Genomic DNA, 16,222 nt, shown 5'->3' with positions numbered 1-16,222 from the left:
TGAAATATTTTGAATGTTATTGATGATGGGAAGAAATCCGAAGTAAAAAGGCAAAAATCCATTATATAAAAGTGGTAAGTGCTGCTTAATTAAGCTATATATTTTTCGGAATACAAATTATATACACTGCTCAAAAAAATAAAGGGAACACTTAAACAACAAAATATAACTCCAAGTAAATCAAACTTCTGTGAAATCAAACTGTCCACACTGATTGACAACGGGGACCCTCATCGGGTCAATCAGTGTTGCTTCCTAAGTGGACAGTTTGATTTCACAGAAGTTTGATTTACTTGGAGTTATATTGTGTTGTTTAAGTGTTCCCTTTATTTTTTTGATCAGTATATTTAAAGTTGGGAAAATATAAATTTATACATGACAATAAATGGATAATATCTTGATTATGAAAGATAATAAGAGAAATATGGGAAATTGTGTGTGCTTTGTTAAAAGCATCCAATAAACATTTCCGATAGTGAAAAACAGATGTTTCTGTCTATTAATTATTTATTCAGGCTAAGAAAGGTTAAAATTTCTTATGCAAGAGAGAAACAAAATACAAGATTAAAACATATGACAATATTAATACATATTTGTATAACACACTATGTTTTAAAATTTATTGTATATATTACATAATCAAGATAAAACAACACATTTTAAACTTTGTTCAAAACAAACACATTTATTGATTTAACTGGTTTGCATTTTTATTGTGCTGCTATGACCCCAATGATGACGTGTTAATGAGTGTCATAATGGATGCCCTGTCAAAATGCCATTTAGCTTGGTTTTTATCCTTTCATTAATTACAGATTCACCATTGCTATTGTAATTTCCTAAACGGGTGACCTTTGACTATGTAGCAACTGATAAAAAATTTACTTTATAGTTTTCTGACTCATGGCAAGAATTCAATGTTATCTGTTTTTGAAAATGTCACCGATCCTTTCTCAGTCCCTCCTGTTCACCTTTTGGCAAAGGGCTAACAGAGAAGGTAATTTTCAATTTAAAAAAAAAAAAAGAAAATGTTCAAAAGTCATATAGGGTGATGGGAAAATCAAGAATGGCAAATAATATAATAATTAAAGTCAACATGTCAGAAGCAGAATCAAATCCTCTTTCTTTCTTTCTTTCTTTCTTTCTTTCTTTCTTTCTTTCTTTCTTTCTTTCTTTCTTTCTTTCTTTCTTTCTTTCTTTCTTTCTTTCTTTCTNTTTCTTTCTTTCTTTCTTTCTTTCTTTCTTTCTTTCTTTCTTTCTTTCTTTCTTTCTTTCTTTCTTTCTTTCTTTCTTTCTTTCTTTCTTTCTTTCTTTCTTTCTTTCTTTACCTGCTTGCCCTTGCAAGGTTAATGTGGTTGTACCTTCACTGCTCTTCTGGTCAGATAACCTGATGTGCCTGGTGATTTCTTACGTTTGCCTAAAAGAGGTGAAGACCACTTTTAGCTGCCATGAATGATGTTATAAAGCTCCTGATAAGTAAATGTGTTGTGTGCCACCCAGAGACATGGACATGGATTCCATCTGGTCAACCCTTTGCAAACTTTCTCATTTCACCCCTGCTCTGAAATGAGACCTTTCTGTACAAATACAAATCTATGCCAACCAGGTTTTAAATTCTTGCATATCAACAATTGTATATTAAATATGCAGTCTGATCAGTTAGTCATAGCTTGTTTGGATAATTACAGAGACTTTGATTAAGCCTGTTTCAAATTTGAGAAAGGATTAAATTTAGGGACAGTGATGGAAATTAATATACGTCACAAGCTGAAATACAATTGTATCACAGATGCTTCTAATGCATTTGCTGATTATGCCACCTTTGGTCTGCCTTTTGTTTCCATAAAGGTCTTCCACTATATCACTTTTTCAGATCGCTCCCTCTCTCTCTCTCTCTGCTTGAGAAGGCCTGCCATCCTCTCCAATGCATAGCAACAAACTCCTTTATAAACCACATCTGGATCACCTGCAGGGGCATAGCTCAAGCAAACTGGGACACAGACATTAAAAAAATAAGTTTAATTTTTCCATCTTGCCTTACTTGCTTGGGATACAATGTGGAAAGCAGTGGTAATGGCCGTGTGTTTGCTTGTGGCTGGGGTTGGAGCTCAGCCCATGGAGGATCCAACGTATGGGGTGAAACTCTGTGGCAGAGAGTTTATTCGAGCAGTCATCTTCACCTGCGGAGGATCACGTTGGAAACGATCACATAGAAGTCAAGGTAAGCCTGCAGGAGCGTCTAAATCTTCACTTCACTCTTATTATACTGTCAGAATACTTTTTTTTATAATTTGTATGTAACTTGATCTCAAAGATGGTCAAAATCACACATTATTACATATATTCATAAGATTTCCAAACCAGCGCAGAGTTAATTTAAAATCCATGATCAACTTTTTGTTTGAATTATTTGAAGTGTAATTGAGTCCATATTTTTGCCATGTAGTCTAAGGGTACTGGTTCAAGCAACAACTGAAATAGAATATCTTTAAATCAGATATTAATAGAGTTACGTTACAATAACAGGTGCATTTGATGATCCAGGTACTCTTACTATCATGTAATCTTCTGGTGCATCTTTTATAATAGTAAACATGAGCAAGCTATATTGTTCCCTCCACCAGATGTTTCAGAAGACCCATTCACCTCCCATCAAGATGAGTCTTCAGAGGGCTTGACCTCCAACTTTATGGTTGAAAACTTCCTTCAAACAACCAAAGACCTCAGCTTCACGCCTCAAAACAACCCTAATGGTGGGTTCAGCAGGTCCACCCGGTCATTCATTACTGATGAAATCCTGGAGGCTCTACGGAAAGCTGACCGCAAAGGTCGGGACGTCGTGGTGGGTCTGTCCAACGCCTGCTGCAAGTGGGGCTGCAGCAAAAGCGAGATCAGCTCCCTTTGCTGAGGGTTGATGAATGAATGCATGTGTTAGCAAATGTTTTTACACCCTCCCGCAAATATGCACACATATACACACAGAAACATTTTAATTTTGTTTCACATTTGTCAAGAAGTTGAGTCGAATTAGTAAATGTGTTCTGTTTTCCGTACTAAAATGTCTTCAATGTTTAAAGATAGACAGGAATAAATGTACTTTTTTCATTCCTGATCAAATTAATGTTTCTGCAACTTTTAAGAACTTTGTGCTACATTTTGTAAAACTTCATAAACAGCCTGTCATGTGAAAGTAGGTCTAATTTCATTTGTAGTGTAAAAATATTTTCTATATGTTTCATTGAACAAATGTGATGTAACAATTTCCCATTCAAAACAATTAAACTGTCATAAAACTATAAAATGCCTTACTCACAAACATGTTGATGTGTTTGTTTTTCTCACAGAAATATTTATCACATAAATTTTGTTAACAAAATACAGAAGAAAACTGTGAACTCTTGAGGAAATGGTCAATTTCAGAAACAAATGGAAAAAAGTATATTGGCAATAAAGTAAAACCAGTGTTAGTTCTTTTTTTTTTTGCACCAGTCTATTCATGTAAATTTTGACTGCTAATAATCCATGCAGCTGAAATTCCGTCCATTCTGACAAGCAAAATGAAAAAAAACACACCCTCAATATGCTTTAAAACTAACAAAAAAACTGAAGGTGAAAAGCAAAACAACAAAAAAGTGGAATGAATGTTGTGCTTCGATTTGAAATAACTGCATTCAGTTTCATTATGCTTCATCAGGCTGTTCCAATTTATTATAAGTTGTACTGTGATAAAAACAGACACTCCAAAAAGGAAAAACGAAAACAACAAAACAAAAGCAAAACATGCTTTGACAGTGAGGGCACGTTTTTAGGACAACATCACAGAACCATACCGGAAGAATGAAGAACAGAGCCCGAGAATATGAATATAACCATAATGTACTTTCTACGTCATCGGTAATTCCTGAAAAGGGAGGAGCTTCACCCGGCAAAGTTTTTAATTTCGCAGTACCTTTTTTTCAGCGTTAGTTTCCTACGGCCACAACATGCGCTTCATGTGTCTTTGGGTATCTCGAAATGAGGTAAAGAATTTTGCGTTATAGTAGAACTATTTACTTAATGTATAGTCCTGGTAAAGAGCAAATGTTGGTGCTTATATATGTATTCCTGCTATTTCGGGGAAGTGAACGCAACTCTGTTAAAAGCAGCACATTTTACCTGACGCGAGGGTCTCGTGACGTTCATTGCGGTGACTAGTTTTTATCGAGCTTTTGGTTCATTGTGTAAATTTACTCGCTTCAAGTAAAGATAAATCTACGGAATGAAAACGTGTTTGTTTTTCAGAAACTTGACGTCCAAATGTGATGGCCACACCTACGACGTGGTGGCTGCTGCCCGTCTTGCTGGTCACCTTCCCGTACTGTTGTTGTTCTAGCCCAGGTAGGCTCATTCAAATTTGTTTATTTGTTACTGGGAGAAGAGTATCTCGAAGCTTCATATTATACAATTTAGATCCTTGCATCCATATTTCCTCAGAAATTAACAAGTTTATTTTCTACCAATATTATAAAATGAGCTGTACTGTTCATCATATGTTTTGCTTGAGTTGAAAATACTATTATATCAAGGAGCAATATGTTTATTTAAAAACTATATTAAAAATAAACTTTCAACCTGTGGTAATATTGATTGCATATGGTTGTTTAATTATATTCTTTGAACATTTTCATTTTTTAAAGGTAAAATGTAATTTTATTTATATAGCACATTGTAGCTGCAAGTTAATACAAAGTGCTTTACATGAATTAAAAGGAAATGCAAAATAACAAACCAAAGGAAAGGGCAAAAAAAGAGAAAACGAATTTAATGTTGATCTAAAGTATGTAAGCACATAGGTGCTTCCACTGGATAATTTTTTTTTTATTTTTTAAATGCTGCATTTGCTTTTTAAAATATGCCCAACTGCAGTTGTCTAGTACTGTTTAGTTGCACTACTGAATGATGCTACTGTTAGAAAGCATCCTTGTTGGTTGTTTTTAGAGGAGTATTTTAATTTGTAATGTTCTGACTGTATGTGGTAAAAGAATTTTTCAACACTATTTGATGCTTCCTTTCTTGTGATTACAGTAAAAACCACAAAATATGTGGTGATCAGATTAGTCAGTTAAGTCTATTTTAACAATCAATAGCCTTATTTTTGCTTTGCATTATATATAATGTGAGCAATTCTTTGCATTTATACTTTAAATATGATTTGATTTGCAGTCTATATTAAAAGGGAAGTGGTCTTAAAGGAAGACGGCGCTCATTCAGACTGTAGCTACCTGCTTCCTGTTAACACGGCAACTACTGCGCCTTCTTGTAATGTCTCATGTGCAAGTATTGAACTGATTACTGCAAAGCACACGTAGGCTTATGAGAAATGGGTAAAGGTGACAGGCGTGTGTTGAATGTGTGAAACAAAAAAAAAACGTGTAAGCTTGAGAGACAGGCGGCTGAGCATGCAAGTGACTAAAACATCCTTTGTATTGTTGTTTAAAATGAGTGTACCTTTCTTTGTTTTGTAACTTTTTGTGCATTCTTTAGAGATCTGCTTCCTGTTTGTTTTTGCTTTTTATTTTTGATCAATTTTACCTCCCAGATCAAATGTAGATACTGATTGGCAATATAATAGGGGTCTCTTTTTTTCTCTTTCTTTTTCTCTGTCTTGTAAAAATGACAAGATGTCATATTTTACCATGTTGGTTAAATAGACAATGTCACAGTGTCACAGACACTTGGATATTTTTTTCTGACTCATACCCCTGGCAGCTTCACACAGTGGCCATTATATTTTTGTATTGTGACTCACGAGGAAAGTACCTCCCGTACCTCTACTGCTTTTTTGGCTCTGTAAGATCTTTGTTTATAAATAAATCACACATACATTTGCACAACTACTTCTTAATGATCAATATGCTGAGTTCTTGCTGGGCACATGTCAGCGGTAAAGCTACTGGCAAAATATAGTTCCAGAGCACTAATACCTAATTTGACTGACTAATAAGTAGGACTTTCTCATTAGAAAAGCACATGTTTTAACTGAAGACAAATTACTTCACCCAAACAGACTGAGTAATCATCATCTTCTTCTTCAGTCATATCCTGTTTTACTGGAAATTGTGTTGCTCTGCGTTGTATCTAAAATAAAGTATACTTTTCTTAAAGCAAAAGCTACTACAAAAAGAGCAGCTGGAGCTAAATATTTATTCTCATTTTCATCTATTAGAAAATAAAATATCTTTTTTTTAACATTGTGTTATGGAATGTAGGAAAGACATGCAATTGTAAGACATGCAACATTACCAGAACAGTCAGTGTATTGGTGGTACATTGGATTTAGGGAGTGTTGATCATGTTTCAATGCATCCTCAACCAAATTACGATAGTATGAAAAAATTTTCTTTGAGGATTTTGCCACCCAAAAAAAACCAAAAAATCATATCTCCGTTAATATTAACATCCTTTGCCATGAAGCTCAAAACTGAGCTACATCCACAGATCATCTTTTAAATGTTTCCACAGCTTACATGGAGTCCACATGTGTAAGTTTAGTTAAACTGGCTAGATCTGGAAAGGCACAGACCCGCTTATGTTAGATCCCACAGCTAACATCAGGTCAGCGGTAAAAATCAAGCATGAAATCAAAGGAATTATCTGTAGACCTCCAAGACAGGATTGTCTTGAGGCACAGATCTTGGGAAGGATACAGAAACATTTCTGCTGCTTTGAAGGTTCCAGTGAGTTCAGTTTCCTCCATTATTGGTGAGCAGAAGAAGTTTGCAACCAGCAGGACTCTCCCTAGTGCCATCACACCTGATCGATCGGGGAGGCGATCAGGAAACCAATGGTCACACGCTTAGATCTCTAGGTTCCCTCTGTGGAGAGTGGAGAACCTTCCAGAAGACCAACCATCTCAACAGCAATCCACCAATCACACCTGTTTGGTAGACTGGCCAGACAAAAGCCACTCCTTCATAAAAGGCACATGGCAGCCCGTATGGAGTTTGCCTAAAAGGCACCTGAAGGATTAAACCATGAGAAACTAGATTATCTGGTCTAAGATTGAACACTTTGGTGTGAACGCCAGGCATAAGGTTTGGAGGAAACCAGGACAATACCACCACTACAGTGAAGAATGGTGGTGGTAACATCATGCTATGGGGATGTCAGGATGGAGGGAAAGATGAATGCAGAAACCTACAGAGACATCCTGGATAAAAGCTTGCCTCAAAGCGCTTTTGACCTTAGCCTGGTGCACTGGTTAATTCTTCAGCAGGACAACAACCCAAAGTACATGGTCATCATCCCAAAAGAGTGGCTTCAGAGTCCTGGAGTGACCGAGCCAGAGTCCAGACTTGAATCTGATTGAACATCTCTGGAGATATCTGATAATGACTGTACAGATGACTCCATTCAGCCTGATGGGGCTTGAGAAGGACTGTAAAGAAGAATGGATGAAACTGCCTAAAGATATGTGAGCTAAGCTTGTGGCGTCATATTCAAAAAGACGTCAATCAGTAATTGCTTCCAAAGGTGGATCAACAAAGTATTAAGCAAAGACTGTGAATATCTACGTAAATGTGATTGCTTGATTTTCTGTTTTTTAAAGAAAACCTACAAATCCATGTATCTGGCAGGAAAAACAATACATCCATGCTGACATGTTTTCTCTTTGTGCTCACCAGGTCCTCCTGCTCCTCCCTCTAACCTTGAGTGCTGCAGACCGTGCAATAAGACGCACTGTTCAGTTATTGAATGCATTTGGGATCCAAAACCCCACCCTGATATCGGTCCTAACTACATCCTTCACTGGAAGCCAGAAAATGAAGAGTAAACACACTTGGCAAATTTCTGCTCTTAATCTCTCAAAATTAAACATTTTTAAGCCCTGCTTTTTTTGCCTTGGCCTGTTCTCTCACTTCTTCTCCTGGTTTTTTTCAGGGAGGAGCCTGTGACCACTCGGTATAGCTTAGATGGGAAAATCCGTCGGGAAAACTTTGAGAGCCATGGAGAACTCCGGGTTTGGGTCCAGAATCAGAACGGTTCTGTCAAATCTCAGGAAATTGTTATCCATACCCAACACATCGGTACGTCTACTCCCAAGTTTTTCTAATGAAGTCAGACGGAACAATCCCCAATATCTGAAATAAATAGATATTGCTGATACTATTGGAATACCTTCATTGTATTAATTTTATGACTCGTACATCGGATTGAACGTTTTTGGGGCGTCTGCCTGATCTTTGGTTCTCTGTCTCTTCCCCAATCACACCAGTCAAACCGCCCCCACCAACAATCACATCAAGCGATGAAGATCCGTTAGAAATTCACTGGAGCACCATCTGTGACAAGCTAGAGCTTAATGTCGGAGTCTGTGACGTTAGATATCGTACTGAGGATGACCAAAACTGGATTTGGGTAAGTTTGGAAAATTTATTTCCTATGGTATTTGGTGTTTTTGTATTTTTTTTTCTAAGAATTAAAGTCAAACTTTTACCCTGGTTCTTTCATCACAGACTGACTATAACTTAAGTAGCAGCTATGGAGTCAACGAACCCCAGCCCGGCACAGTTTACAAATTTCAGGTCCGTTGTAAATGTGACCCGAGCCTGATGAGTGACTGGAGTCCAAGCTTTCCAAAAAAAAGTGCTGAGTCGTGTGAGTATTAATTTTTTTGGCATTCGACAAGAAATGTAAATGTGTCTTATTTCCTTCTAAATGTTACACCGACACCAGCTTTGGATGCCTGATTAGGTCGTATGCCACTATCAAACTGTGTAAAATCTTTGCACAAAAAATTGTGTTTTGTTGGTTAATTCTTTGTTGTAGCAATATTTATTGGCAAACAGTCTTACTTGATCAGAAAACTTGTTTACTAACCTTTAAATGGCGTCACATTTGTAAGCAAAATATATTTGTGTGTTGAGGTGCAGAGTAAAGTATTTGAAAAAGTTACCAAATCCTTTCTGCCAATGACTTATTCTGCTTTTAACTCTTGCTTGCTGATGTTTATTATATTGGGTGAATTAAAAAATGAAGTATAATGGAAATGTAAAAATGCATATATTTAATGATCAGGGGCTTCAGTAGTGTGTGGAAGACCACTTTTAGTGTCACAACAGCTGGTTACCTCATAATGCTAGTCACAAGGTTTCTCACAAGTGTACATTGGGGTTGAGGCGAGGACTACAGGGAGACATCCAGCTTCCTAATTCTGCACGTATATAGCCAGGGGTGAAAGTAAGGGGCTACGGCAGGGTACTGCGTACCCCTAAAAGATTTAGTGGGGGTACGCAGTACCTGCAAGAGAGTGGAGCGGCTGTTTGCTGTAAAAAAAAAATCAGTGGGTTCACTGTGCAGCCGCGAGTACACCCACTAATTGGCCATGACTGATTTGTTTTTCAAGAACAATCTAAAACACGACTTAATCAGTTATTAAATAACTTTTTTCCCATTTCATATTGTTTCTGAACTGTTCGTGCTATAGAGCAGGGTCCCAACACGTCAATCGCTGAGGGTTTTGAGTCGATCTCAGCATGAGGTGACAAACTGAACGGCGCCAGGGCATTGAGACCAGAACGTCCTCCTCTGGGTCCTTATCAAAACATTCCTAACTTTATTAAAGAACAACAACAAAAAAATCAACAAAATGTGTTCAAATTAATGATCCATCAACAATAATAATCTCAGTGATTATTGTTTCAACAAGGTGTTGCGCAATTCTGTGCGTTTTGGTTCCATTACCAAAATAACCAGCAGAACAGGAGTTTAAAATTAACTAATCAACTAGGGGAGGCTTATTAATGGTCGCAAAATAAATATCAAGCTTGAAAACCTAATATCGTAATGGACTGAACGTTTTTAACGTAATCTCTGGTTGGCTTGTGGATCGCAGGAGGTTGCCATGGCAATGGGTGTGGTTAAATGGCAGAGCGAGACGGAGAGTAAAAATGTGCGAGTGGTTTAGAGTTGATCACCTGTTCAGGTTGTTTTACCCTTGCCTTGGCGCATCACAGCCGCTGTAGTTTCTGAACATTCAACAAATGACAAACTTTTACTAATTACCTCGTTCTTTGTGAGTATATGTCATTTACAACAAACATCAAACACGGTAAATACATTTTATTAAGTATTTAACAAACAAATGGCTTCTACCGAGATAATTATGTGAAATTAAATTAATTGTCTAATATAAAAATAGTTTGGTGCTGTCAGGCTTAGAGTCTGAGAGGCTTTTCCTTTATCAAACAATTTTGTTTTTTGCCTCTTATTTAGAGGAAATATTGATGTTTCCTCTAAAGGTTATTATTTCTCCAAATAATAACCTTTATAGCTCCATTTTTGAAAAGGAGGCTCTAACATTCACAAATGACATTGAAATAAAATCCAGTCCAACATCTGGTTTGAGGTGATTCCTCTGGAACCTGTTGGAGGAAAAATATCCCAACTTCAGAAGATGWKCTTTAACCTAACAGAGCTCTGTGGTTCCTCCTRTCAGTWTGAGAGTCAGGGTGAGGAGGCGCCATGTTAGGAAGAGAAGTGGAAGCTGCAGGATCTTCAGAACAAACTGGTCATGATGCTAGGCTACTGATTATCTCTCTCTCTGGACACAAGATCAATAGAACCAGTTTAAAATATAAAATTAATGGTTATATTCCAGACATGGAAAACTGGGATGCACTCTATGCCATGATGTTTATAATTTAGGTCTCATGGCATCTCAAGGTGTCAATATTGCAGCCAGTGGGCTGAGAGAAATACAGCTTTATTTTGTAGCAATTCAAGAGATACCCAGCTTTATATATATATATATATATATATATATATAGTGTGTGTATAGGGTTAGGGTTATATATAGGGTTATGTATATTGTTTTTTGTTTTTTTTGTCACATTACCCCCAAGAATTTAAAACTACTTGCTTTTGTGGTTTTCCATACCTGCTGTGGTATAAATGTTCTGAAGCCTTTTATCCACTATTACTTTTAATTACTATTAATTCATTAGGATTATTCGTGTATTAATCATTGCACAGTGCTAGGAACAGTCTGTGACTTATATTTATTTTTATTAATGTTTGCAGACAATTTAATGCTGTGACTATTTTACCAAACATAAGAAACAAAAGCAGAAGAGCGATCTAGACCTGCACTTATACATAATTTTATTGAGGTCCAGAACCCAGAAGTTCTTGGTTTGCGTCATTCAGGAGCCTTGGGGATAAAAAGGCTTCATGATTGTATTTCAAAGGCAGATTTCAAGAACAACTCGGGCAAGAGTTTGGGTCAGGTGCTATTTCAAGATGTAGACGTGTGTAGGAAACTCCACATGTCAGTAACAGCAGAGTAGCATGTCTTAGTAGGTGTGTGTATGCGTGCGTGCATGCGTGTGCAAGTAAAATGCTTGCTACCTTTCTGTGCACAATAAATTATTTATTTATTTTTTGTCATAGTAGCCCCAAAAATTTAAAACTACTTTCACCCCTGTATATAGCGTTAATAAACCGTGCTCTGGGAGACAGAGTATTGTCATTTTTGGGGATAGTTTGTTCCCTCAGATTGGAGACCTGGGATTGCCACTAGTTGCATTATCAACAGAGTTCCTCATTTCCTCCAGTGGTGAAAAGTTGTTTTTCCAGTAAGGGAGAGGCTGCTGAGTTGACGGATTTCTGATGATTGCAATCCTCCGCTCATACTCTTTTTATGTAGGCCAAAAGGCTCAATCTTGGTTTCATTTATATTATAAAGTGGTTACAATTTTGTGCAATAGGTATTATTTAAGAGAATTAGAGTAAGGTGTTTGAGGGTAATGGGGAGTAAATGCAAACAAAGGTCACTCAGAATTTATTTGCAAATAAAACCAATCTTGCGCTTTTTTCCATCTTGTTATTTAGCACTATTTTGTGCTATTATGTCACAAAATCCCAATAAAATGCACTGAAGTTTAGTTCTCTAATATGGTAAAATGTTTAAGGGGCAAGCGCTGCATGCAAATGCAAAAGAAATACAGATGTACATTTTTTGACTAAAATCAAATGAATAGCTTTCACGATAATTGTTTAATGTGTGCGAAGTATGAAACATTTGTCTTTTTTGCATTCATTTCTCAGCTCCAGTTGGAGAGGTTGATGCATGGTTGGACTGCGGGCTGCTTTTGTCAAACTCTGACTGTTTTCTGAACTGGAAGGTAAGCTCAAAAATGAAGTTAAAGAGCATCTTTCTCTCTCTCTCTAAATAGCATATTCAGCACTCAGTCAATACCATCTGGCTTGTCCAGAATCTTTCCATTTCTCAGGCCCGAGGTTACATTCTTGGATATGAAATCGCAGTTTTCTACAATAATCGCACTGAACAGCTAATAAATGTGTCCATGGGCAATCCAAGCAGCCTCTTTGTGTATGATGAAATGAAGTGGCGCCTCACCTCATCTCTGAAGAATGTGTCATCCTTTAGTATATCAGCCTACAATGCTCTCGGTGCTACAAAGACTTCTCGCCTGCCTAGGCCGATATCAGGTATCTATTTCCTTTTTGTCAAGCTTCCTTTTGCAAAGTGGAGGAAATTGCAGCTGTTTCCTCGCTAACCTGAGATATGACTAGAAAAGCCTGATATGTGTTTAGGTCATTTACTTTTGACTTTTGTAAACAAAATAGTTTTTGATAGAATAGTTATAGCATTAGGGATAAATACCTTAATGTTACATTCCGCCAGAGTTGCTGCTAAAGGAAATTATGTCAGCTTACAGTAGATGTCACGATTGTTTCACAATGCTGATGTTTCCTCTGTGGATTAATGGGGCTAAAACTTATTTTGTCTTTTCTCTAGGAAAACAAGCAACTGAGCCAAAAATTTACCTCAAGTTGAACGAAAAGAACCTCACTGTATCCTGGAATCAGTCCTCCAAGGTTTCCGACAACATCAAACAGTATGTGGTGCAATACAAAGAGTGTCTACCTGGCAGCGGATCTGACTGGATCAAAGTGGACAAGAAACAGACCACAGCCTTTTTTAAAGGTTAGTGGCCTGCGATACGGCAGATGGATACGGCTTATGTCTGTTGTGGTTCAGAAAGATTTAAGCTTTTCAGTGTTGTTTTTTCTAAAATTTGGAACATATATATATTTTATTTTAAATTATGGTTCTTTTACTCTCATGTGTCCCCATCTGTAGGTACATTTAAAAAGTACACATCATACCAAGTATCATTGTTTGCAGTGTCAAACTTGAATGTAATTAGTCAGCTTGCAACAGCTACAGGATATTCAGCTCAGGGAGGTGAGTGTGCTGATTTATTCTCCATAAATCCCTTGTCACTGTATTTTCTTGTATTGAAGGTTAATGAAATTTTTTTTCTCCATCAGTTCCCTCCAAAGTGACTTCATTCAAAGTGTCTGATATTGTTGGAACTAAGGTGACTCTGACTTGGGAGCCAGTTCCCTGTTCCAACCAGAGGGGGGAGATCTTGTACTATGAAATAGGACTGAACATGCAAGGAGGTACAAAATGCTATGAATAATATGAGAAAATACACTTAATTATAGTAGATTGCATAATAGAAACAGTAGGATGCACAGAAGTTTTCAGTTTCTATGACAAACAAATTTCTTTAGATTATATCTTTTTCTGACAGGCAACAAAGCAATAAAAACTCTCTAACTCCAATTACAAAAACAATCAAATTTCAAACATAGCATAAAAAGTAAATATACCACAATTAAACAACCAGCAATAGTATTTTAAATATGTACTCCTCCTGTCTTTGACAGAATAGAATTGTGAAATATGAATATGTAGGGATTCCAACTAAAGATAAACATATTGATCATATCCAGGGAAATGTACTTGACAAAGCACCAACAGAAGACAAAACAAAGTGGGAAGGTCAAGACAGGAATGAACATGACAAAATTTGTAAACAAGTAAATGGCTAAATAACAAAAAAATACAAAAGAACAAAAAAAGACTAATATTGTGGGCCTTGACTGAAGTGGTGACATCTCATATAGGAGTGAGCTAATAAGCACTGCAGTATAACATAAAAATTATCTTTTTTCTTATTTTACTCACAGAAGTGGCAACAACGCAAGGAGATTATTTTGATAGTGGAGGATATTAATTTCACATGGAAATTTTAATAAAAATATTACAATTAAACAGTACAGTATTTCTGTTTTTCTAAGTTAGGATGCTCTTTGCCAGTGTGGATTGATGGTCCTATGTTTTTTTCTTTTTTCTTAACCTCAGATCCAAACCACATTTCTATTCCAGTGCGCCACATAAATGTCTCGGGTATCACTTACACGCTGGAGGCTCTTAGTCCAGGTCAGGAATACACGGTTTGGATAAGGGCTGTGACTGCTGCTGGGCCCAGTGAAAAGGTCAACAAAACATTCAAAATCAATCATCATGAAGATTATGGTATGCCATCACGTATTAACTTTATGTTAATAGGTAATATCCTGTAAAATGGTTGTAACAAGTACATTTGTTACATTTCTTTCTTCCACCATATTTCCATTTCTTTTCAGCATTTGTGACTCCCATTGTGGTGATTGTGCTGCTGGTCATCGCCATAGCTCTCATCAGTTTCATACTGTGGTAAGAAAATCATTGCTAGATACCTTGATGCCAATCATCTAAGAACATTAATACTGATGATACAAAGCAAATACATATACTTTGTCTGCAAAAATGTTCACATCCCTTAAACTTGTTCACATTTTGTTTGGCTACAACTATAAACATAAAAACTAATTTTTTTTTGTAATTTTGTATGAAAGACCAACACGGTGTAGTGAGTCTTTTAGGGCATGACTCTATGGTGTTTGTATGGACATTTTTTGCCCTTCTGCACACATTCAATGTAAATGAAGAGCTGATCGACAATTTCGAAGGCTAACCCCAAAATTTGAGTAGTAGTGGGGCCATTCTATTCTATTTCATGAAAATGCTTTGATATAAACCACTCCATTGTAGCTTTAGTTGTATGATTAGGAGAGTTATAAGGCTCAAGTCTGATACAGCCTCCATCAGATTTTTTTTTCCCCAGAATGCTTGTTTCCTGTATTTACCATTCATTTTTCCTTCAACTCTGATTAGCTAATTGTGTAAAATGTTGGTGTATCTTTTCATATTTTGAGTAACAATTTTGAAAACCAATTTATGCAATTAAAATCCCTGTGAAATATAGTGAAGTTTGTTTGTAATGTGAAATGGTTCCTGGGGGTTTTACGCCATTGATGGTATCTGTTTATGTATTTTTTTGCTTTTAGTGTTTTTCATGGAGCCAAAAAAGAGTGCCCACTCCTACCTCAGTGTCTTTATGAGAAAGTGCCAGATCCCAGCAACAGCCAAATCTTCAAACAAATGAAGCGCCAGGTGAACAAAAATCAAATCTCCAATCAACTGCAACTATTAAAAAATATTTAAATTATTTGGTATTTAACCACAATGACATGCTGTTTTTTTACGTTTTACTTACACAATGTAAAAATAATAGTCTTCTCTTTGATCCACCTGTAGATTAACGAGCCCTTGACTTGGATGCGCGGTCCCCTCTACGAACCTTATCCAACGATCTCTATTTTGGAAATTGTGGAAATAAAGTCCAAGGTTTTCGACCCTGACATGATGAAAAAGGAGAATGGCTGTCCCCTGATGGACTGCCAAGATGATCAACAGAAGGATCCCACCAGAGAAAGCAGTGGCTTTACAGATAGCAGATATGGGAGGAAGGAGTACAGTAAAATGGTCGACTCTGATGAAGAGAGGAATGATTGTTGGAGCTCATCAGAGGAAGAACAGTCTACCTCAGGTTATGAAAAGCACTTCATGCCCTCTCCTTTGGAAGTAATGGTGGAGTAACGGCATGCTTCCTCTGGATCATGAATGTTAGTTTTTGGTCTTTGTCCGTTTTACAATTTTCTGTGTCGTTTGGAATAAAACTTTGTCTAATAAGCTTCGTCAGTGTAACTGCAGGAAAGACTCATGACAAACAGCTCCAGCTTTTTGTGACTCTCAAGCTGTATTTTCTATGTTTATAAATCTGATAAAATTTTGTTGAATACATTTCTGTTTTGATTTTTGTTATTTTTTGCTATTTCTTGAACTTGATTAGAAGAATTTTGGATTAAAGCAGTATTTTTGGAGGGGGAAAATGAAAGATCATAATTACATTGTCATAAAGAGATTATTTTAGTCAGGTGCAATATTATTTACCTATCAATCATGCTGAAACTTATAACT

At 36.6% G+C, this 16,222-nt stretch overlaps 2 protein-coding genes across 3 annotated transcripts; both read left to right on the top strand.

The window, feature by feature from the left end:
- The first annotated feature begins 1,987 nt into the window (after window positions 1-1,987).
- On the top strand, window positions 1,988-3,434 carry rln3a (relaxin 3a). The gene is made up of 2 exons (XM_008416896.2): window positions 1,988-2,221; window positions 2,625-3,434. The coding sequence occupies exons 1-2, from the start codon at window positions 2,056-2,058 to the stop codon at window positions 2,906-2,908; spliced, it is 450 nt and encodes a 149-aa protein (XP_008415118.1). The 5' UTR covers window positions 1,988-2,055; the 3' UTR covers window positions 2,909-3,434.
- A 473-nt stretch (window positions 3,435-3,907) lies between these two features.
- On the top strand, window positions 3,908-16,045 carry il12rb2l (interleukin 12 receptor, beta 2a, like). 2 transcript variants are annotated; one of them, XM_008416897.1, is made up of 15 exons: window positions 3,908-4,019; window positions 4,282-4,377; window positions 7,665-7,809; window positions 7,921-8,066; window positions 8,255-8,397; window positions 8,496-8,637; window positions 12,088-12,164; window positions 12,255-12,492; window positions 12,803-12,991; window positions 13,148-13,252; window positions 13,339-13,473; window positions 14,222-14,395; window positions 14,506-14,575; window positions 15,250-15,355; window positions 15,500-16,045. In XM_008416897.1, exons 2-15 carry the CDS (start codon window positions 4,302-4,304, stop codon window positions 15,839-15,841), a joined length of 2,088 nt encoding a protein of 695 aa, XP_008415119.1. In that variant the 5' UTR covers window positions 3,908-4,019; window positions 4,282-4,301; the 3' UTR covers window positions 15,842-16,045. The 2 variants fall into 2 exon arrangements, with proteins under 2 accessions (XP_008415119.1, XP_008415121.1); XM_008416899.2 differs by lacking the exon at window positions 3,908-4,019 and adding an exon at window positions 4,112-4,186.
- Window positions 16,046-16,222: the final 177 nt, after the last annotated feature.

This window comes from Poecilia reticulata, linkage group LG8, assembly GCF_000633615.1.
Source record: "Poecilia reticulata strain Guanapo linkage group LG8, Guppy_female_1.0+MT, whole genome shotgun sequence".
Lineage (NCBI taxonomy): Eukaryota > Metazoa > Chordata > Actinopteri > Cyprinodontiformes > Poeciliidae > Poecilia > Poecilia reticulata.
The sequence above is the reverse complement of the archived record's forward strand: the minus strand, read 5'-3'. Positions and strand labels throughout refer to the sequence as shown.

What these genes read in the sequence shown, in the direction of transcription:
- rln3a (XM_008416896.2), top strand. Translation starts at nt 2,056, where the DNA reads ATGTGGAAAGCAGTGGTAATGGCCGTGTGTTTGCTTGTGGCTGGGGTT. An exon ending in ACGATCACATAGAAGTCAAG is followed by an intron (nt 2,222 to 2,624) that starts GTAAGCCTGCAG and finishes TCCCTCCACCAG; the next exon opens with ATGTTTCAGAAGACCCATTC.
- il12rb2l (XM_008416897.1), top strand. Translation starts at nt 4,302, where the DNA reads ATGGCCACACCTACGACGTGGTGGCTGCTGCCCGTCTTGCTGGTCACC. An exon ending in TGGAAGCCAGAAAATGAAGA is followed by an intron (nt 7,810 to 7,920) that starts GTAAACACACTT and finishes GGTTTTTTTCAG; the next exon opens with GGAGGAGCCTGTGACCACTC. An exon ending in AAAAAAAAGTGCTGAGTCGT is followed by an intron (nt 8,638 to 12,087) that starts GTGAGTATTAAT and finishes TTCATTTCTCAG; the next exon opens with CTCCAGTTGGAGAGGTTGAT.